Below are 19,036 nucleotides of genomic sequence, written 5' to 3' on the forward strand. Positions count from 1 at the left end.
CCAGTCAGGAAGCCCAGACCCTGCATAGGGTGACATAGGCCTAGAGGTTCCCCAGCGAGGGGTAGCAAAGGCCATCAGGGTGAAGGGGCGATTCTGAGGGGTCCTAAGGGTCCCTGGGAAGGAAATGCAGGAGGGTCCCAGGTGAGGCAGACTCCATCCCTAAGCTCCAAGAAGTCCCAGGCCACCATCCACAGAGCTGGCCAGCCATCAGGGTCCATGAGTGCCATCTGCAAGCCAGCCCCTCAGGTAATCAGACTCCCCCCTGCTCTCAGGGAGCTCCTGGTGCAGTCAGAGGGAAACAGAGGGTGGGGGTGGGGTGGGGGTGGGGGTGCAGGTGCAGAGACAGAGCCTCCACCTTCCCTGCCGCTGCTCCCAGGCTTATTGCCCAGCTCTGGGTGGGGAGGGTGCTGTCCATATCGCCCTGAGATGTGAGTGGGGGAGGGTGAAAGGGGGAGTCCCAGGGGAGCCTGCAGCAGGATTTTCAAGGGAAGGAGGGGTTGTCAAAGGGGCCAAGGCCTGGGACCCTGAGGGATCTAACCCAGGTGGGCCAGGTGAGGAGGAGCAGCCTGGTCCATCCAAGTTAATGCCCATGGCCCCTCCTGAGCAGCACCACCTGTCCCTTGGACCCTGAGGAGGACTTCCCAGCCCTCAGGCAAGTGGGCAGCAGGTGGGCTGGACTTGCCTGCCCAGATCCACTAGGTCGTAGGGAGAGGGGCAAGGACAATCAAAGAGGCCTCACGTGAGGACTCTCCATGGCTGCACGCCAGGCAGGTGCCTCAGGCCTGGGTGCTCAGGTTCCAGCACTGACAGGTGAGACCTGGTCGAGCGATGGGTGTGGCTTGGCCACTGTCCCCGTGGGGGCCTCTGCGGCACCACAGCTGAGCTAGACAAGACTGCAGGTGGCTCAGGCTGATTTAAGCCTCAAGCACATTCCATTGCCCCTGGGTCCCTCCTCTGGCCCCACATCCAGTGTCTAGACCCAGCTTCTCCTCTCCATCTCCTCCCCCAGTCAACCCACCACCACCCACAGGGAAGTCTCTGCCTGTCCACCCCTCTCCACACATGCTGTCTCTCCTACAGTCCCTGAGCCCCATATATACACACAAACAGTACACACATCACACACACACACACACACAACACATGCCATAGACAACATACAACACAAAACATATACTTACAGAGCCCATACACAACCAACATGAAACAATTACACACACACAAGATATTTTCCCCACATTTTTACTTTGAACAACAACAACCAAACCCCTAAGGGATGAGAAGGAACTCTGCCCTCCACATTTTTCCTACTAGCTCTCTTGACATTTGCGGCCCCAGGTCCTTGTGCTGGTCTTACCCCAGGCCGCTTCCTGCCCCTCGTTTTGTGGACTGGCTGCCCCAGGCACTCTCTCCTCTGCCACCCCTCGCACAGGTGCAGCTGGCCTTGGCCACCCAGCCCCAGACCCAAGGGGCCCTCGCTAGCCCCCCACCCTTCCTGCCATCCCCACATGCGGAGCTCCCTGCAGACCCTGCTGTGAGAGGTCACCCAGTGAAAATCTGCTGTGTGTGAGTCCTGCCTCTCTGAGCCTCTCCAGTGAGGGGGTTTCAGCCTTTCTCTATGAGCAATTCGGTGAGCCAAGCCCTTGCTGTGCAGTGAGAAGTCTGCCCATTTATAGGTGAGGATCTGAGGCTCAGAGAAGTTCTCTCACCAGTGAGGTGCAGCTCAGGTTCAAGTGAATTGGCCAGGCCTGTGCTCTTAACAGTGGAACCAAACCACCCTGTCTGCCTCCTTGAACCCTTGTCTCAGCTGGATGGCCGACCACACTGGTCTCAGCCAGCACCTGGTGTGGGCAAGCTGGGTTCTCGTCCCTGCAGGGCCATCAGCTCAAGAAGCTTATGGAGCTGACCCAACTACTTAACCTCCTGGTGCGTCAGTTTCCTTTTCCATCAACTAGGGCAAATGATAACTAACCTTCCTTCCAGGTGGTGGTAAAATTAAAAAGTTGATCCATGTACATCCTTAGAACCATCCCTGGCTACTGGGATTAACTTACTCCTAACAACCAGTGACTAGCTCAGAACTCTGTTCAGGTGGCTCCCACCCCAGGCCAGGGAGCCCTCCCTGAAGCTGGACTCCTCTAGTGCCCCTGGCCCCAGCTGTAGCCCTTGCCTAGCCCCCAGACTATGCAACAATTGTTCTTCATGCTTCTCAGGTCAGGGACCAGTGATGCAGGTCTAGTCGCTGTGGGGAGTGCCCGCTGGGGTCTCCTGGCCCGTCCCAGTCCTCTGGGCCAGCGTGTCTGCATGTTTGGGAGGAAGGTCACTGCCTAGCAGCACTGCTGGGAGAGTATGGGTCTCTGCCCTTCCCAGACCTTGCTCAGGCCCTGGAAGTGCCCCTGCTGGGGGCAGAGGAGCAGGATCCTTCTTCCCTCAGTTGAACCTGAGCCTGTGGCCCAGGTTGGGATCAGCAGTGGCTCCAGGACCTGCCCTGTGATTGTAGTCACACGGCAACTTCTAACTCCAGACCCAAGGCCTGGTCCCCCACATGCATCAACAGTCCCCCATAGACTCTGAGGCCCTTATCCCAAAGGGGGACTATCAGAGGTTCCTGTCCTCTCAGGGTGGCCCCATCAGGTAAGCTGGGCTGAGGCCTTGGCTGGGCCTTCCCAGAGTGAGGCCCTGTCCCCCCCCCCCCAAGGAGACCCAGTTGGTTAGAGACACTGCTATCTGCCTCCACCCTACCATGGAGAGGATGCCAGCCACTCCAAGTGCCCACTCAACCCTGCTAGCACCCCTCCACCTGGGCAGCTGCCCATGGGACGGGGCAGGGGGCCTCAGCCACATGTCTGGTGCCAGTTCCAATTCCATTTGGCAAGTCAGTCCTCCCCCAGGCCTGATGCCCAGCCAGCCAGGACTCTGGGCAGGAAGAAAGGGACCAGGGCAGGGGGCTGGATGGTCTGCCCTGGGTCAGCCCTTGGGAGTTCACTTGTACAGGTGCAGGCTGGACATCTTGGAGCTGAGCATGCAAGTATGTGCATGTATGTGTGTGCCTCTGTGTGTGTGTGCGTTTGTCTGTGGTGGGGGCAGGGATCACAGGCCTGGAGAGACCAGCAAGGGCCACCAGGAAGGCTTCCTGGAAGAGGGGAGTTCTGGCTAGCAGTAATAGGGAGGCACAGGCTATGGACCAGGAGAGGCAGGTTGAAGTGAGGCCCAGGTATCCCTTTCTGAGCCACTGGCCACCCCTTCCCCCCCCACCCCCCACCCCCCACCCCCACCCCCAACTGAGATCCTCCCTGCGGCTCCCCGTGGCCAGCAGCTCTGCAGCACTCGGCTCTGCTCCACTCTGCTCCGCTCCGCTCCAGGAAGGCCACCTCCTCCCTGCCCTCCTCCTCCCCCTTCTCCTGCTGTCACCACTCACCACTCAATAGCCTTGAGGGGGTGGGGACCCCAGGGCTGGACACACCCCACCGTGGCCCCAGAGCCCAGCTGGTCGGACAGACAGACGGTCGGACGCAAGACCCCGGAGCCCCGAGGTGGGCAGTGTGCCAGGGTCCCTCACAGCCTCCTCAAGGTCAGTGCCAGTCGGGGATGCAGCCTCTGTGGGATCCTTGAGAACTTTGGAGCCCACCCCAGGCTCTTCATCTTAGACCTCAGGTCCCCAAGTGGGCTTTTACCCCAGATGTACCTGAGGCCAGCAGGACGGGGACAGGGGGTGACCCTGAGTCCACAAGCTGGCCTAGGTCTGGGGGTCTATTGGGAGAGGTCCCAGGCTGGGACCAGCCCTTGCCCTGCTCACAGGGGCCTCACTGGGGACGCCAGCACCGGCCATGGGGAGCTAAAATTGGAAAGTGGCGAGTGGGAGGCAGCTGACAAAGCTATTTCGCGGGCTCTTCACCGTGCTCCGGTTTCAAGCTCCTGCTCCATTAACCTGATCCTTGGGGCCTCCCTACCCCCAGCGGCCGGAGAGGAGGCGGCTCAGCCCGCAGGCCGGCCATGCAGAAGTGAGGCGAGCAGCCCCCCGTTTTGGGAAGGGGCAGCAGTGGCCCTATTACCTGTGACTCGGGGGGTCACTGAGGACACTCCATCCTGTCCATTTTACTGTGCGACCTTGACGGGTCCCTGCGCCTCTCTGCTCCATGGCCCTCACATCTGCGTAACAGGGAGAACGCTGACACCGGGGGCCTAAGAGAGCTGCCAGACTTGGTGAGGGAGACTTGGGGGGGGGTCGGGGTGGGAGACAGAGCCATGCCTACTACCTCTTGGCACAGCCCAAGAGGGCTCTGAGACATGTTCCTCCCTTTAATGTGGGCCCTGAGTCTGTTACCCATGGGCCCTTGGGAAGGCCCTGGGCCAGGCTGGAGCCAGATAGGAAGGGAATGGGTGCTAGCTGAGGTCCCAGAGATGGCCCGGCAGAACTCCTGGGGACCAACTAGGCTTTGGTAGAAGAGAGTGGCAAGGCTTGCCCTGAGCCTGATACTGGTCAGCACCTTGGACAGCGGCCAGCACCCTCCCCGGTGCCCTCCTGGCCCCACTCCCGACACCCCAGGGCATCTCTTCAAATAGCAAAGCCTCCAGCCAGCATCCAGGGCCTGGATACACAGAACTCTGAGAGAGTGGGCTGGTGTGGCTTCAGACACAGGCAGGGACCAGGGACATGGCAGGCTGAGGCTCAAGGGCTGATTGGGGCCTTAGGGCTCAGTGAGAGGCCGGAGGCTTGGTGCTGGGGGCCGGACCTGGGGAGGTCAGGTAAAGTAAAGGCAACTCAGGAGGGCATGGAAGTCAGAGAAGGTGTCAGGGAGGGGGTGGGGCTTTGTCAGGACTGAGGGAGCCTTACTGAGGGGGGTGGGGGCCCTGGGGGCCAGGAGCATGATTGAGGTGATGCAAACGGGGCTGCCCCACATGAAAGGCATCTGAAGCTTTGGCAGGAGCAGAAGGTGGGGACCAGCTCACCCGAAGGTATGGGAGTAAATTAAATGAGGGTGAGGAAGGCAGGCTGAGCGTGGAGAGTATGCTTTCAAGAGCTTCGGTGGGGAAGGCAGGAGCTAGAGCAGCAGCTAGGATGGGGGGAGGCCTGGGAGGAGTTGGGGATGGGGGAGCAGAGAATGATGGCATGAACTCTCCAAGAAGCAAGAGGGGCAGTCTCAAGAATGGGGTCCTTGCCACCTCAGTGGGGAACCATAAGGGGGGGCTAGGCAGGGCTGGGGGTCAGTGGAGCCCTCACCCAGCCTGTCTCCCCAGCCGCAGCCAGGCTATGGGCATCAAGACAGCATTGCCGGCGGCGGAGCTGGGCCTGTACTCCCTGGTGCTGAGCGGGGCCCTGGCCTATGCTGGCCGGGGCCTCCTTGAGGCTTCACAAGGTAACAGCTGGGCCCTGGGCAGGGGCATGGGACCCTTCTTTCCTTGGGGAGCCTCAGGGTTCCAACCAGCAAAGCCAGAAACTCAGAGGCTCCAGACCCAGGGTTTTCTCTCAGCCTTGGGGGCTGGGCTGCACCAGGTATGGTCACAGGGAGACACAGATGCAGGGACACTGACAGAAACCTGGACACAGAGCCAGAGAGAGACACACACACACACTCAGACACTTAGGGAGACCTGGGCCCAGACACTCAGTGAGACCCAGGGAGAAGCAGAAGAAGAGAGAGCCCCCAAGGCAGGGGTCAGCCTCCTGTAGGGGCAGGCATGGGAGAGGTGAGGCGGCCCTTCTCCTGAGGCCATACTCTATTCTCAGATGGGGCCCAAAGGAAGGCCTTCCGGGAGTCTGTGCGGCCCGGCTGGGAGTACATTGGTCGGAAGATGGTAGGTCCTCCACACCCCAGGGTCCCTGCCTGGGGTCCCTGGCGCCTGGCACACCTTTCTGATCCCAAACCCGTCCCGACACTCCCCTGTTCCAGATGTTCCGAGGGCTCACAATGGGGAGGGTCTCTGGTTTGAACCCCAGCACCTTCATTTTCTCTGCTGGCCCCTCCTGCCCCAGACCCTGCTCACTCGGGAAATAAATGGAGACGTGCCTTAGCAGGGGCCTCCAGCCGCATCCTTCCCAGGACCAATGCAATAATGATTGAATGTCACGCAGCGTGCTGGGGAGAGGGGAGCTTTGAGGGACAGGGCAGCCCACACGGTGCCCCTCACTCCTTTCTATCTCCCTGCCTGGTACTCCCCTCTGCGGGGCCTGCAGCCGTGGCTCTGCTCTAAAGCATGAGAAGAATGTAGGGGCTGGGACGGTGCTGGGACTCTAACCAGCCGAGTGCCAGCCCCTCCTGCCCCTGCCCCACCTTAACCTGCCCGGCCCGCCCCAGGACGTGGCGGACTTCGAGTGGGTGATGTGGTTCACCTCCTTCCGCAACGTCATCCTCTTCACCCTCTCCGGACACGTGCTGTTCGCTAAACTCTGCACGATGGTTGCCCCCCAGGTGAGCCCGACCCGAGCCCTCCAGCCTCCCCCAGCAGCCCCCCACAGCCACAGGGGTGGGGAACCCATGCTGGTTCTGCCTCTGAGGGTGTGGGTAGGCAAACGAAGCCTCCCTGCCCACAGCTGCGCTCCTGGATGTACGCCGTGTACGGGGCCCTGGCCGTGGTGGGCACGATGGGCCCTTGGTACCTGCTGCTGCTGCTTGGCCACTGTGTCGGTCTCTATGTGGCCTCACTCCTGGGCCAGCCCTGGCTCTGTCTTGGCCTCGGCATGGCCAGCCTTGCCTCCTTCAAGCTGGACCCCCTCATCTCCTGGCAGGTATGCAGCAGGGAGGGGCAGGGGTGGGACCTCACACCTCTCTCACCCCATCCAAAGCCCTCACCTCCCAAGTCTCCCCAGGCCTTCCCTTCCCTTTCCCGAGCCTCTGACCATGGAGCTTGCCTTGACTACAAGGCGGTCCCCTCCACCATGCAGGGATGTGTCCAGCCCATTCTCTGCTCTGTCCCAGCAGCTAATGTGAACTGGCCCTGAATGGCCCGCATTGACTGGGTCTGGAGAGAGGAAGGGTCGGCACCAGGCTGGGCCCCTGGGGGAAGCTGGGTGGGCTTCCCAGAGACGAGGGGCACCTGGCGAGCTGGCGGCCTGCTCTCTCCCATCCAGAACGGGTTTGTAACAGGCACTTTTGATCTTCAAGAGGTGCTGTTTCAAGGGGGCAGCGGCTTCACGGTGCTGCGCTGCACCAGCTTCGCGCTGGAGAGCTGTGCCCACCCTGACCGCCGCTACTCCCTAGCCGACCTGCTCAAGTACAACTTCTACCTACCATTCTTCTTCTTCGGGCCCGTCCTGACCTTCGACCGCTTCCACGCCCAGGTGAGGGCGCACCGTGTGGGCTCCCAGGGCTGGGCTGACCCCCTTCTTCAGACAGGGGCTCCTGTCTCTGACAGGCCTGCCAGGGTGGGCTGTGTCCCCCACCCCCAGGCATGACTCCCTTCCTCAGATTCCAGGATCGGGCTGTACCCACCCCCCAGACAGGGATCCCAAGATGGAGATGTCTCTCCTCCTTCTCCTCAAATGGGGCTCCCGAGACAGGCCTGGGTCCCCCTTGCAGGCCACGAAGCCTCCTTGGGTGTTGGCACCGTTGGGCTGGGCTGCCAGGATGGACCAAGTTTCCCTCACCCTCAGTTCCCCAGGCAGTTGGTGACTCCCCATTTATACACTTGACATCCCCCAGGTGAGCCAGGTGGAGCCCGTGAGGCGCGAGGGCGAGCTGTGGCACATCCAGGCCCAGGCGGGCCTCAGCGTGGTGGCCATCATGGCCGTGGACATTTTCTTTCACTTCTTCTACATTCTCACCATCCCCAGTGACCTCAAGTTCGCCAGCCGCCTGCCGGACAGCGCCCTCGGTGGGTGTGCGGGGGCCCAGAGCAAGGAGGGGCCTGGGCCACTGCCCCCTTCTGTGCTCTCACATGTCACCACTGGGGCAGCTGATGCCCCAAGGGGCACAGCACCTGTCTGAGGGTGCGGGAGCGGGAACTTATTCTTTGACATGCGTGGGACTTGTTTGCTTTGGCCTATGAAGCCGGACTGGGATGGGACAGAGCCCCTTCCGCCTCCCTGGGGCCTCAGGCTGATCTCCACAGCAGGATGGGGTCTCCTTGGGGTGGCCAGGGCCCAGGAAGTGGGGGGCCCATGGGAGCGATCTGGGCAGCAGGACCTCCCCGTGGGCCTGGAAGATTGTGTCAGAAGCAGAGGACCAGACTCAGTGATCCCCCCTAGATTTGGGTGTCTGGGTGGGGAGACTGGTGCGACACCCCCCAGGCAGTGACACCACGTTGTCCCCAGCTGGCCTAGCCTACTCAAACCTGGTGTACGACTGGGTGAAGGCAGCTGTCCTCTTCGGTGTGGTCAACACGGTGGCCCGCCTCGACCACTTGGACCCACCCCAGCCTCCCAAGTGCATCACCGCGCTCTACCTCTTCGCGGAAACGTGAGTGCGGGTATCAGGCATCAGGGACACACCCTTGGGTTCCCCTCCTTCCCTGAGCCCATTCCTGTGTCCCCAGGAGCCCTGCTCCTGGTTGATTCACACTCAGCTGCCCTCCTCCCACAGGCACTTCGATCGTGGCATCAACGACTGGCTCTGCAAGTGAGTTGGGGTGGGGGGTGGTCACAATCATCCCTCCAGGGGTTTGAGCAGGCAGGGCAGAGATTGGTCCATGTTTTAAAAGATCACCCTTGGCCCAGAGGAAGCAAAGAGGGCAGCGAGGAGGTGGTGGCGGAGGTCTGCAGTTGGGTGGGGCCCTGGAGTGAAACAGCAGGAGGCCTGGGCAGGACTTGGCCATGGATGGCAGGGACCGGGAAAGAGAGGGAGATGATACCCAGATTCTTATCTACAGCCTGGGAGGTGGCTGGGGTGGTTTCCAGAAAGGGGTTCCATATGAGAAACTTCCGGCTGGAATCCGGGAGACATTCCCGTGGAAGTTCAGGGAGGTGGTTCAGAGAAGCTGGAGCACAGCAGGCGCGTGTAAGAGGGCGAGGCATTCCACCTGAAGGCTCTGGTTTCCCCCATGAAGTGGGAGGCAAGGTCATCAGCTGAGAGATACAGGGTCGGGGGGCATGGAGGGAGGTGGCATCTCCGTGTGCTCCACCCACCTGCCTAGGTCCCCCCACACCCACTCATACTTGGCAAGGGGAGCTAAGGGTGGCATATCCACTGCAGAGCACAGGAGAAGCTGACTAGAGAAACCTCGGCTTTGAGAGCCCAGGGGGGTTTGGAGGCAGCGGGTTTATGGACGGACTCTAATATGTGAAGGTGTGCGATTTCCCCCATCAGCACTTAGCTTCGTGGGTGCAGATGAGAAGGACTGGGTGACTGGGCTCTCCCAGATGGGCGAGAAGGAAGATGTGAGGGATGGGGGGGTTTAGGTTATTTATAATGATGACTCACTGACTAGAAGCCTGGTAAGGAGGGGCCACGAGATGAGGAAGATCGGGTGTCAATGAGACTGGAGAACTGGAGCTGGCAGGCCAGGCCAGGAGGGGCTGGGCGAAGAATGGGAATTAAGAATGAGGGACATTTCAAGTGGTGGCAAAGTCGGGGTGTGGCCATGGGAGTGGGTGGCTGAGGTGGAATGGAAAAGAAACCGTTAGAAATGAGGAGGTCAAGGACATTATTCCATGGGTCTTCTAATGAATTCATTTAACGAATATTTATTGAGCACCTGCTATGTGCCAGGCACTGTCTAGGCACCAGGGATACAGCAGTGAACGTGGCAAAGTCCCTGAGCTCATGGGGCTTACAGTGTAGTGGGGAGAAACAGACCATAAACAGGTGAACAAGCACATAAATAATCTGAGAGTGGTAGGCGTTATGAAAACACACACACCGATATAACGGGATAGAAGCTGGCCGCAGGATCTGGGCAGGCCTCAGTGAGGTTTGAGTGACAAGGGAATGTGGGGAAGCTAATTCAAGACAGAGGAAACAACAAGTGCAAAGGCCTGAGGCAGGACCTGCTGTGTCTGAGGGACAGGAGGCCAATGAGGCCAGAGCCTTATTGACGAGGCCAAGGAGGAGGCAGAAAGCAGAGGACACGGCCTCTCCCAGCCACAGGAAGGACGTTGAGTTTGTTCTAATTGTAATGGGGGGGGGGGCATTGGGAGAAGGTTTGGCTGTGGAACTGATATGATCCAAGCTACACTCTTAAAAGATGCCTCTAGCTGCTGTGTGGGGACACCAGAGGGCAGGGGCCAGAGGCAGAAGCAGGAAGACTATTTAAGAGACGTGCAGTTGTCGCTGTGAGAGGAGACTCCCTGGACTAGGACGGTGGTAGTGGAAGTGACGAGCAGTGGTCAGGGCCGAGTGGAGCCCATGGGCTGGCTTGGATGTGGGTGGAGATGGGAACTGAGAATCTGAGATGGCACTGAGCCTCCTGGTCTACCACCAAACGGGTGGTCATGTCATGAATGGAGATGGGGTGAAGTGGGTTTGGGCAGGGATGGGGGGACCTGTCATTCAAGTGAGATGTCTGGTTGGCTATATGAGTCTGGAGGGAGACTGAGCTAAAGACGCAGATTTGGGGCTCATCAGTGTTCAAAGCTTTGGGTCTGGAAGAGGTCACTTGGGGACTGAACGAACATAGCTAGAGAAGATCTGGGGTTCCAGGCGGAGCCCTCCCCATTCTGAAGTTGGGTAGGGAAGAGAAGCCACCTGAGGTCAGGGATATTGACGCATCCAGACCACAGCGTTGAGGAGGGTGTCCCTGTTGTGTATTCCTTGCCCATCTCCCCCCTGCCCTTTCCCACAGGTACGTGTATGACCACATTGGTGGGGAGCACTCTGAGGTGATCCCAGAGCTGGTGGCCTCAGTGGCCACATTTGCTGTCACCACTCTGTGGCTTGGGCCTTGTGATATTGTCTACCTGTGGTCAATCCTTAACTGCTTTGGCCTCAACTTTGAGCTCTGGGTGCAGAAGCTGGCAGAGTGGGGGCCCCTAGCACGCATTGAGGTGAGCAAGGCAGGGCTGGGGTGGGGGGTGGCTGGGCTGTTGCTCTCTGAAGGCTTCCAGGCACACTTGGCCCCCAGTCCAGAACTCTCACCACCACCCTCCTGGTCTTCAGGACAATGGCTCACCCTGTGGGTATCTGGCCCTCCCTCCCTTCTGTGGGGTGTGGGGCTCCCAGCCCTGGCTATGTTGGTCAGGCCCTGCCCTCTCTCCAGACCTCAGTTTCCCCATCTTTAACAATGAGAGAGAGAGGACTCTCAGAGACACAGGCATATTCCAGGACCTCAGTGACCATGTGGGCAAGGGCTCTGCCAACCCTGTCCTCTCTCCCCTGGGCCTCTTGCCGCACTGACGATGCTTTCCTGGACCGGGCAGGGCTCTCTGTCGGAGCAGATGTCCCGCAGGGTCCGGGCTGTCTTTGGGGCCATGAACTTCTGGGCTATCATCATGTACAACCTTGTAACCCTGAACAGCCTGGAGTTCACAGAGCTGGTTGCCCGGCGCCTTCTACTCACAGGTAAGGGACGGGGGGGTGGGGACACACACAGAACCAAGCAGCAACCTGGATGACTGTGGCCTTTTGAAATGCCCCTACCTCACCACAATTCCCTGGGGACTCAGCAGGGAGGGCCCACTGGGTGGGAGAGGCCTGGCGAGAGAAGGGTCACCGAGGGGGTCGCTGCTCCCAGGCACCCATGGCCTCTTCCCTCCACAGGGTTTCCCCAAACCACGCTGGCCATCCTGTTTGTCACCTACTGTGGTGTTCAGCTGGTGAAGGAGCGAGAGCGAACCCTGGCGCTAGAGGAACAGAAGCAGGACAAGTTGAAGCCGGAGTAGGTGGGAGGGGGAGGGATGGCTCTGCTCTGCGCAGCCAGTCCTGGGCCCAGGCCAGGCCAGGCCAGATGGGGCCTGACGGAAAGAATAAAGGACTTTTCTACCAGTTTGGCTAGTCCCTCCCTTGCCCCCCAGCAGTCCCCTGGCTCCTTGTCTGTGCTGGATGAGGAGCTGCGAGTTCTGGGCCTCAGGGAGAGGGGTCAAGGTCTTGGCGCACACAGGGTGTGGAGGAGACACCCCGTGGGGGGCAGAGACCACCAACCTGGGGAACTAGCCCAAAAGCCGAACTTTAAAGCCCGGAATCTTCAAACTAGCTAGTCGTGACCCTTGGAGCACCTGCTTCCAGACCCTGAGCTGCTTGCTCAGAAGGCACTTTATTATTCTCACAGAAGGAGATGTACCTGCTGCAGGGAACACTCGGTGGGGACCGTCCCCACCTGACAGCGAGGATGGGGTCCTGTGGGGAATTTACTGGCACATGCAGATAGGCTGGGGCAGGGCCAGGATGCAGCCTGGGATACATCCCTGTGGTTCTGGCTCAAGGATGGAAGCCTGGGGGATATGGAGACACTGGAGAGGCCTAAAGGTCCTCGGCCCTGCCCCAAGGCTAGGACTGGGCAGCTGTTACCTTCCCTGGCTGAAGCAGCCTCTCAGACCCAGGTGGGCCCTGGCCTCTCCCAGCCTCCTGCCTGTAGCCCCCAGAAGGCCCAGCCTGTGTGGGCCACAGGATGGGAGGATGCTTAGTTCAGGCGCCCCAGGCTGGTCACATCTTGGTCAGGCGCAGCACGTTGAGCCGCACAGGTAGGAAGGTGGCGCCGTTGGCGTAGGCAATCTCCCGCAACACACCCTCCCATTTCTTCTCTTCCTCGTTGTATCTGCGGGTAAGACATGAATGAGGAGCTTGGTCATCGGAGTTCAGAGGGGACCCAGCAGGGAGGGGTGGCTGGGTGCTCTAGGCCCACCCCTAAGGAGTCCCCACCCCCACGCCGATCCTAGCCCTGGAGGATTCCCATGCCCTGGGAAAGGGGCCCCCACAAGACTCACCCCCAAAGAACACCCACCCCACATTCCAGGAAGGGCCACCTCCCTCCAGGAAGCACCACATCTTCCCTTGAGATATAGAATTTCCCTGCTCAGCCCTCCCAGAAGCCTCCCCAACTCCCACTCTCCCAGCAGCACTGCCCCCTGGAGGCTGCCTGCAGCAGTGGGAGAAATGCAGGTTCAGCAGGTGCCCCAGGTGGTCGAAGCCTCTTCCTTCCATCCCCCAGAAGGACCAGTGATGGAAAGCAATCGCTCTGTGAAGCTGGGGTCCAGCAACTTCTCAATCTTGGCCCCAGCTCTCCCCCAGAGCACCCAAGAGGGAGGGGAGAGGAAAGGCCTGGTGCCCCTCTATTTGGGAAACTGTTTCCGTGGGTCTGTGCCCTGAGCTTGGGGTTAGCTCCCAACTGTGACACTGTTGAGGTCCCACAGTGGGGTAGGGTGTCATGTGTGCAAACCCAGACTTTCCCACCAAACTGGAGAGAGCTAGGGCTGAACAGGGTCTCTGCTGTCTCTTCCCCATAGGACTCTCTGGGAGAGGGACCAGCTCTGCCCCCAGAAGAGCCCACAAGGTGCCTCAATGCCCAGCTGTGATGCTGGGGGCCATCAGCCTTGCTCATGATCCCCCTCACCTCCCTGGGGCCAGGCTCACCTCCAGATGTCATTGAGTTCGGTGGGGACCAGCTCCCCAGACTCGGTCTCCAGAGTAGCAAAGCCACCGATGGCATAGAGGGTGCCAGCCAGGCTGACCAGGCTGAGCGAGCTGCGCTCCTGCGGGAAGGCCTCAAAGGGCGCCCACCTGGAGGGGGTGAGGAGCGTCAGCAAGCCCAGGAACTGTCCCACCCCAGCGCCCACAGCCTCAGCTGCACCCTCTGAAATCCAAGACCCAGGCTCCCAGGGTCTCGGCACAACCTTCTGCTCTGGACATTCTCGGGAATGCCCGCCTGGTGGCCCTGCCCAGACCTCAGAGTGTCCCAGCCCTGTCCCCTCCCCCTTCCCTCCAGTCTTCACTTCCTTTCCCATTCACTTGCCCCTCCCACTTCCCTTCACTGTCCCTTTAACATTCTATCCAACCTGCCCTGAAATCCACCACGGATCTCCCCAGTGTCCCTCCTTCACTCCTGAACCACCTCCCACTCACCAGCTCAGTGGTGATTAAGCCCCCGACCCCTTTGGACTCCTGCCCTGACCCCCCTTCTCCCACAGTCCAATTACTCTCAAGGTGTCTTCACTCCCTTTCCCTGGCTCCTGAAGTTAAGCCTTCATCCCCACCCTCCACAACTGCTCTCGTGTCCCCAGCCACCACAGGGCTCAGAATTCGAGGCCCAGGGCACACACCTCTGCTGATGTGATTTGTTCCATAACCCACCCCCAACCCCACCACCACCCCAGCCTCCACTCCTCAGACTCCTTCCTGGATAATGTACCTGCCCGCCCAGTCCCTCAGGGCCTGTGCCTCAGCTTCTCCCACCACACCCTCTCTCCTGAAGGAGCACGTCCCTCCATCTCACCCTCCTCAGCCCTCACCCCCAGGCACCTCAAATCCACATGTCTAACTGGATGGACCCTCACTTTTCCTACCTAACCCAATGGTTCTCCAATAAATGACCTCCCTCTCACTCAAAAGCATCCACTTCTCCCACTCACCTCCAACAGCCAGCCAATCCCTATATCCTATTTCTTCTACCTCCTAAATTCCTGCTACTCAAAGTGTGGTCCATGGACCAGCAGCATCAGCATCACCTGGGCCAGTGCCTGGTGTGAGTCTCTCTGAATGAGGAACCTGGCATCTCCTACCCCACTCCTAGGAGCTCTCTCCTGGTAACCAGGCTGGCCATAGCCCTTGCCCCACTTTGTGCGGGAAGCCCGCCTCACTACTGATCAAGAGAGAAGGGTTATTTCTGTGCTGATGTCCAAGCTCAACTGTGAAAACCCAAGACAGGGGCTGTGCTTCCCTCCCGGGCTGACACAGAGAGGGCTGGCACAGGCCCAAAGCCACACAGCCAGGGGGCTCCAGTGAGGCCCTCAGTCCCTGGCTGTCCTGCCTGGGGCAGGGAGCAAGAAGGGAGGCAGGCGGTCATACTTGTTGTCTGTGATGCTGTACACCTCGACTGAACTGGTCAGCCCTGTGTCCGTGACCCCGGCAGCCACAAAAATGCGGCCGTCATGGATGGTGGCCCCGAAGAGTGATCGGGCAGTCTGCATGGGTGCCAGCTCCTTCCACTCGAACTTCTTAGGGTCATAGACGCACATCTTATTCAGGCACTTCCTGTGGGGTGGGGGTGGTGAGTGAGTGAGGGGGCAGGAGCAGGGCCCCTCCCCTCCCTCGGCCCAGTCCCTGCAGCTGCCTCCCCAGGCAGCCGGGACAAACGCGGGACAGCCTCTGGGGATGCAGCCCTGCTGTGCACCCGGCCCAGGCCCGAGCCTCACCTGTCACTGCCTTTGCCGCCAATGACGTAGACGAGGTCCATATGGGAGACCACCACGTGGCCGTACACCGCATAAGGCAGAGGGTCCGATTCGCCCCATTTGAAAGACCTGGAGGAGAGGGGGGAGGGCAAGCCACTCAGTCCTGTCTCTGCATCCACCCGCCCGCCCCACAGGTATTGGGGTGCCCCCGATACATTACCAGAACTCCCAGACCTTCATTTCTTCGCTCCGTCTGGCCTGCCAGCCGCCCGCCCCTGCCCTGCCCCGCCCCGCCCCTGCCCAGCCGGGTCTGGGTTTCCAGCCCCCAGGCTCCTCCCGCACCCTGGGCCCGCGGGCGACCTGGGCCCGCAGGCGGCCTGGCCCCTGCCCGCGCTCACAGTCGGTCGTAGCACATGACCGAGTCCAGGCTGCTTTCCCGGTCCTTGAGCTCCCGGCCCCCGACCACGAAGATGGAGTTGAGAGCCTCCCCCAGGCCGAAGAGGCAGCGCGGCGAAGGCAGCGGTGGCATCCCCAGCCACTCGGAGTCCAGGTGGTCAAACTGCGGGCGGGCAGGGCGTCCAGTCGGCGACCGCCCCGGCCCGGCCCCGGCCCCGCCCCAGAGGGCCTCCCCAGGCCAGAGGAGCCCAGGACCCCAGACAGGACCAGCGCAGCCTGGGGGTGGATTCTGGAGACAGCGCCCCTCCTCCTCTGAGGCTGAGAACTGCCCCCCCCATTCCTGAATAGGTGGATGCCGGGAGGTACCCATTAGAGCGCCAGGCCCTCCCCAGGACAGCCCGGCTCCCTGTTCCCCACCCCACCGCACAGGACGCCCAGTTACAGCCAGCCCTGCCACCCGCCCCCTAAAGCCCACAGGAAGTCTGCTGCCCTGGCCACCTGCAGTCTTACAATAACAATACTAGTGGCCCGTCTTTTTGAAAAGTTTTCTGAAGGCTGGGCCCTGTGCTGATGAACACTTTATACCCATTTAACCTTCAAAACACCTTATCAAGCAGGAAGAATAACACCGATGCCCCCGCTGACCAATGGAAGCCCAGAGGGGAAAAACAACGTGCCCACCTGTGCTTGGCTGGTGACTGCCCCGCCTCCCAGCTTAATCCTGGCATCAAGCCACCCCTCACCCCTCTCACACCCGGCCTCACTGAGTGTGCCACTCACTAGGCTCATTCCCCACCACCCTCCTCTTAAGGTCTCCAAATTCCACCCAGCGGGCAAGGCTCACACCTACATGGCCAGTCCCCGGGAAGCCATTTCTGCTCTCTGAGATCCCACAGTCACACTACAACTTGGACTGGCCACCCCAGTCTACTGCTCCTTCCTGGGCCTCAGTTTCCTCATCTGTATAATGGGAGGACCAGGCAGGATGTATTCCTTTGTCTGGGACACTCTGTCCACGCTCCAGTCCCAGACTCACGCAAAGGCCCTGCCCAGAACCCCTACACTGACTCTGCCCCGCTTTCTCACTGTGCCTGACCCTAACCCCTATCCGGGGCCAGGGCCTCCAACATATCAGACCGTCCTGGGGCTAACATCCCCCTGAGACACCAGGTGTGCAGCTCATTGACCACTGTCTACAACCGCCCCAGCTCTCAGGCAAGTGGCTGTCAGTGAACCTCCCTGGTCTACAGCTCGGCCTAGACCAAGGACATTCACCAACAAGTAGACACGGGCCTCTCCTGGGCCCCAAGGCTGACCGCCCAGCCCTGGCCATCCCCTCCCAGGGCAGGCAAGGCACCTGCAAAAAGTAAGAGCTCATGGGGTCCTCTTTGTTGTCCTCGTTGTAGAAGAGGCCCCCGGCCACGAAGACCTGGTTCTCCTTAGTCACCAGGCTGACGTGGTTCTTGGGGATCTGGGTGGAGAGGGAGGCACAGTAACACTCGTTGGCCGCCGGGTCGTAGGCCACGGCGCCCTCCTCGCTGATCATAAAGATGAGGTCCTGCAGGAACATGCCGAAGCGCAGGGTGTCGTTGAGGATGCCGGGCAGGACGCGCTCGTCCTCGGCCTCCGCGGCCCCGGCCCCGCCCGCGCCCCCCTTGGCCGCCCTCCCCTTGTCCTTCTTGCGCAGCACGGTGAGGCGGCCCTCGTGCGCCTCCTTCACCATCTGCAGCTTCCGCAGCAGCTCGGGCTGGGCGCGCACCAGCGGGTGGCGCTCCACGCGGCTCTCCAGGAAGGCGCGCGGCAGCAGGCGGCAGCGCACGCTCTCGAAGACCGTGGGCAGCGCGCGCTGGCGCTCGGCCCGGGCCTCGGCGTCGCCGCCGGCCGCCCACCGCATCACCGCCTCGAACACCGCCTCCTCCTTCTCCACGTTCAGGTCGTCGCTGGAGATGACGGCGATGAGCTCGTCGGCCGAGAGCCCGAGGAAGTCGGCGTCGCGCACCACCAGCGAGAAGCGCGCGCAGATGAAGTCGCGGGCGGCCACGGCCAGGCGCGCGCAGTCGAGCAGGAGCCCGAGGCGGAAGACGGCCAGGCAGTTGGCGAGGCACAGGCGCTTCTGCAGGAAGGACACGCAGATGGTGAAGAGGGACGGGATCTGGAAGCGGTGCGCCGCGGCGAACAGATCCTGCACGCTCGCCTCGTCCAGCGAGATCTCCGACGTGTACAGGTAGTGCAGCACCTGCGCCACCACGTCCGGGGACACCTCCTCCAGGCGCAGCTCGCCCGCGCCCTCGGGCTCGGCCAGGAAGCGCGCGCGGAAGTAGGGGCTGCAGGCGGCCAGCACCAGGCGGTGGCACTGGAACTCGCGCTCGCCCACCCGCACCACGCAGTCCAGGAACTTGCCGTGGTCCAGCATGTCCTTGAGCCCGTCCTGCAGGAGCGTTTGCTGGTACAGCCGCTGCTCCTCCGCCTGCTCCAAGCCCAGCGCCATGGCGAGCGGCCTAGGGTGCGGCGACCGAGGGTGCGGCGGGGGCCTCCTGTCTGCGCGCCCTGCTCGCCTGCTGGGTGGCGCTCAGTCCAGCAGCTGTCTTCCCGGGGCTATATATAGAGGTGGACAGGGCCCTGTAAGGGGAGCCGCCTGGCCGCCTGCACATGACTCGGAGGGGACAGCTGGGCCAGGCCCTCTCCCGGCGCGGCCTTGACTCAGCCCTGGGGGCTCATGGGACCGGGGTGGGGTTTCTGGGCCCTCCTGGAAAGTGGAGGGCCTTGCCGCCTCATTTCTAAATGGAGCACAGCGCGGCCTTGACTGCATTCCTTGGTTGGGCAGTGTCCCTGGGGAAGGGGATGACCCAAGCTCTGTCCCTTACATCAGGGAGGGGCAGGTGTCGGAGCCCCACCTTCCTGTCTCCCTCACTTCGGGCCTTCTGGGTCCTTCCGTCAGGTGCCTCTGTCTTCCTCTCTGGAGCACATCTCACTCCAGCCACCTCTGGATAACAGCGTGCTTGGGTTTTGTGCTCAGTGAACTTGAGCATGGCATTCACTCATTAGGGACCTTGTTGTCCCACCTTTAAAATGGGAAGATCGTCTCCCATTTCTTCCCCAGCTCTGAGACCCTCCTTCTACTGTGCAAGAAAGCAGGAAGGTGCCTTCGGGAAACACGGGGGCCACTTTTCTGTGGAGCCCAGGGCAGGTCAAATGGCTCTGTTGAGCCTCAGTTTCCCTTCCTACCCAATGAGGAGGTGGGAGAGTTAGACTCGGAGGGCCTCAGCTCGGTTCTGCTGAGGTTCTGCGTTCCTGGGAGTCCACGGTCACAGGGTTTTAACATTGTTAGGTGTCAGATATGCTAGAGAATTAATTTCCTAGAATTCGACTCTTCTAGGTGATTAACCCCCCAGGGTTTTAACCTTTAAAAGATGGCATTTAAAAGACAGCATCATACAAACTCCA

The 19,036-nt window shown here is 60.8% G+C and overlaps 2 protein-coding genes across 2 annotated transcripts; one reads left to right on the forward strand and one right to left on the reverse strand.

Annotated features, from left to right (window-relative positions):
• The first annotated feature begins 5,251 nt into the window (after positions 1–5,251).
• HHATL (hedgehog acyltransferase like) lies at positions 5,252–11,752 on the forward strand. The gene is made up of 11 exons (XM_016196130.2): positions 5,252–5,357; positions 5,729–5,796; positions 6,297–6,410; positions 6,533–6,727; positions 7,070–7,279; positions 7,641–7,812; positions 8,252–8,396; positions 8,520–8,555; positions 10,717–10,918; positions 11,291–11,432; positions 11,631–11,752. The coding sequence occupies exons 1-11, from the start codon at positions 5,252–5,254 to the stop codon at positions 11,750–11,752; spliced, it is 1,512 nt and encodes a 503-aa protein (XP_016051616.2).
• Positions 11,753–12,089: 337 nt separating this feature from the next.
• Positions 12,090–18,080, reverse strand: KLHL40 (kelch like family member 40). Its single transcript, XM_087824842.1, has 6 exons — positions 16,950–18,080; positions 15,595–15,755; positions 15,218–15,325; positions 14,871–15,056; positions 13,440–13,586; positions 12,090–12,624 (listed from the first exon to the last, which is right to left on the reverse strand). Exons 1-6 carry the CDS (start codon positions 18,078–18,080, stop codon positions 12,513–12,515), a joined length of 1,845 nt encoding a protein of 614 aa, XP_087680968.1. The 3' UTR covers positions 12,090–12,512.
• Between the last annotated feature and the right edge of the window lie 956 nt (positions 18,081–19,036).

Source organism: Miniopterus natalensis, chromosome 15 (assembly GCF_054644295.1).
Source record: "Miniopterus natalensis isolate mMinNat1 chromosome 15, mMinNat1.hap1, whole genome shotgun sequence".
NCBI classification, from domain to species: domain Eukaryota; kingdom Metazoa; phylum Chordata; class Mammalia; order Chiroptera; family Miniopteridae; genus Miniopterus; species Miniopterus natalensis.

Excerpts from the sequence above, each read along its gene's own strand:
- HHATL (XM_016196130.2), top strand. The coding sequence starts at position 5,252 with ATGGGCATCAAGACAGCATTGCCGGCGGCGGAGCTGGGCCTGTACTCC. Across the intron at positions 10,919-11,290 it reads GGCCCCTAGCACGCATTGAG|GGCTCTCTGTCGGAGCAGAT; the intron begins GTGAGCAAGGCA and ends TGGACCGGGCAG. Across the intron at positions 11,433-11,630 it reads CCGGCGCCTTCTACTCACAG|GGTTTCCCCAAACCACGCTG; the intron begins GTAAGGGACGGG and ends TTCCCTCCACAG.
- KLHL40 (XM_087824842.1), bottom strand. The coding sequence starts at position 18,080 with ATGGCGCTGGGCTTGGAGCAGGCGGAGGAGCAGCGGCTGTACCAGCAA. Across the intron at positions 15,326-15,594 it reads GTCATGTGCTACGACCGACT|GTCTTTCAAATGGGGCGAAT; the intron begins GTGAGCGCGGGC and ends CCTCTCCTCCAG. Across the intron at positions 15,057-15,217 it reads GGCGGCAAAGGCAGTGACAG|GAAGTGCCTGAATAAGATGT; the intron begins GTGAGGCTCGGG and ends CCCACCCCACAG.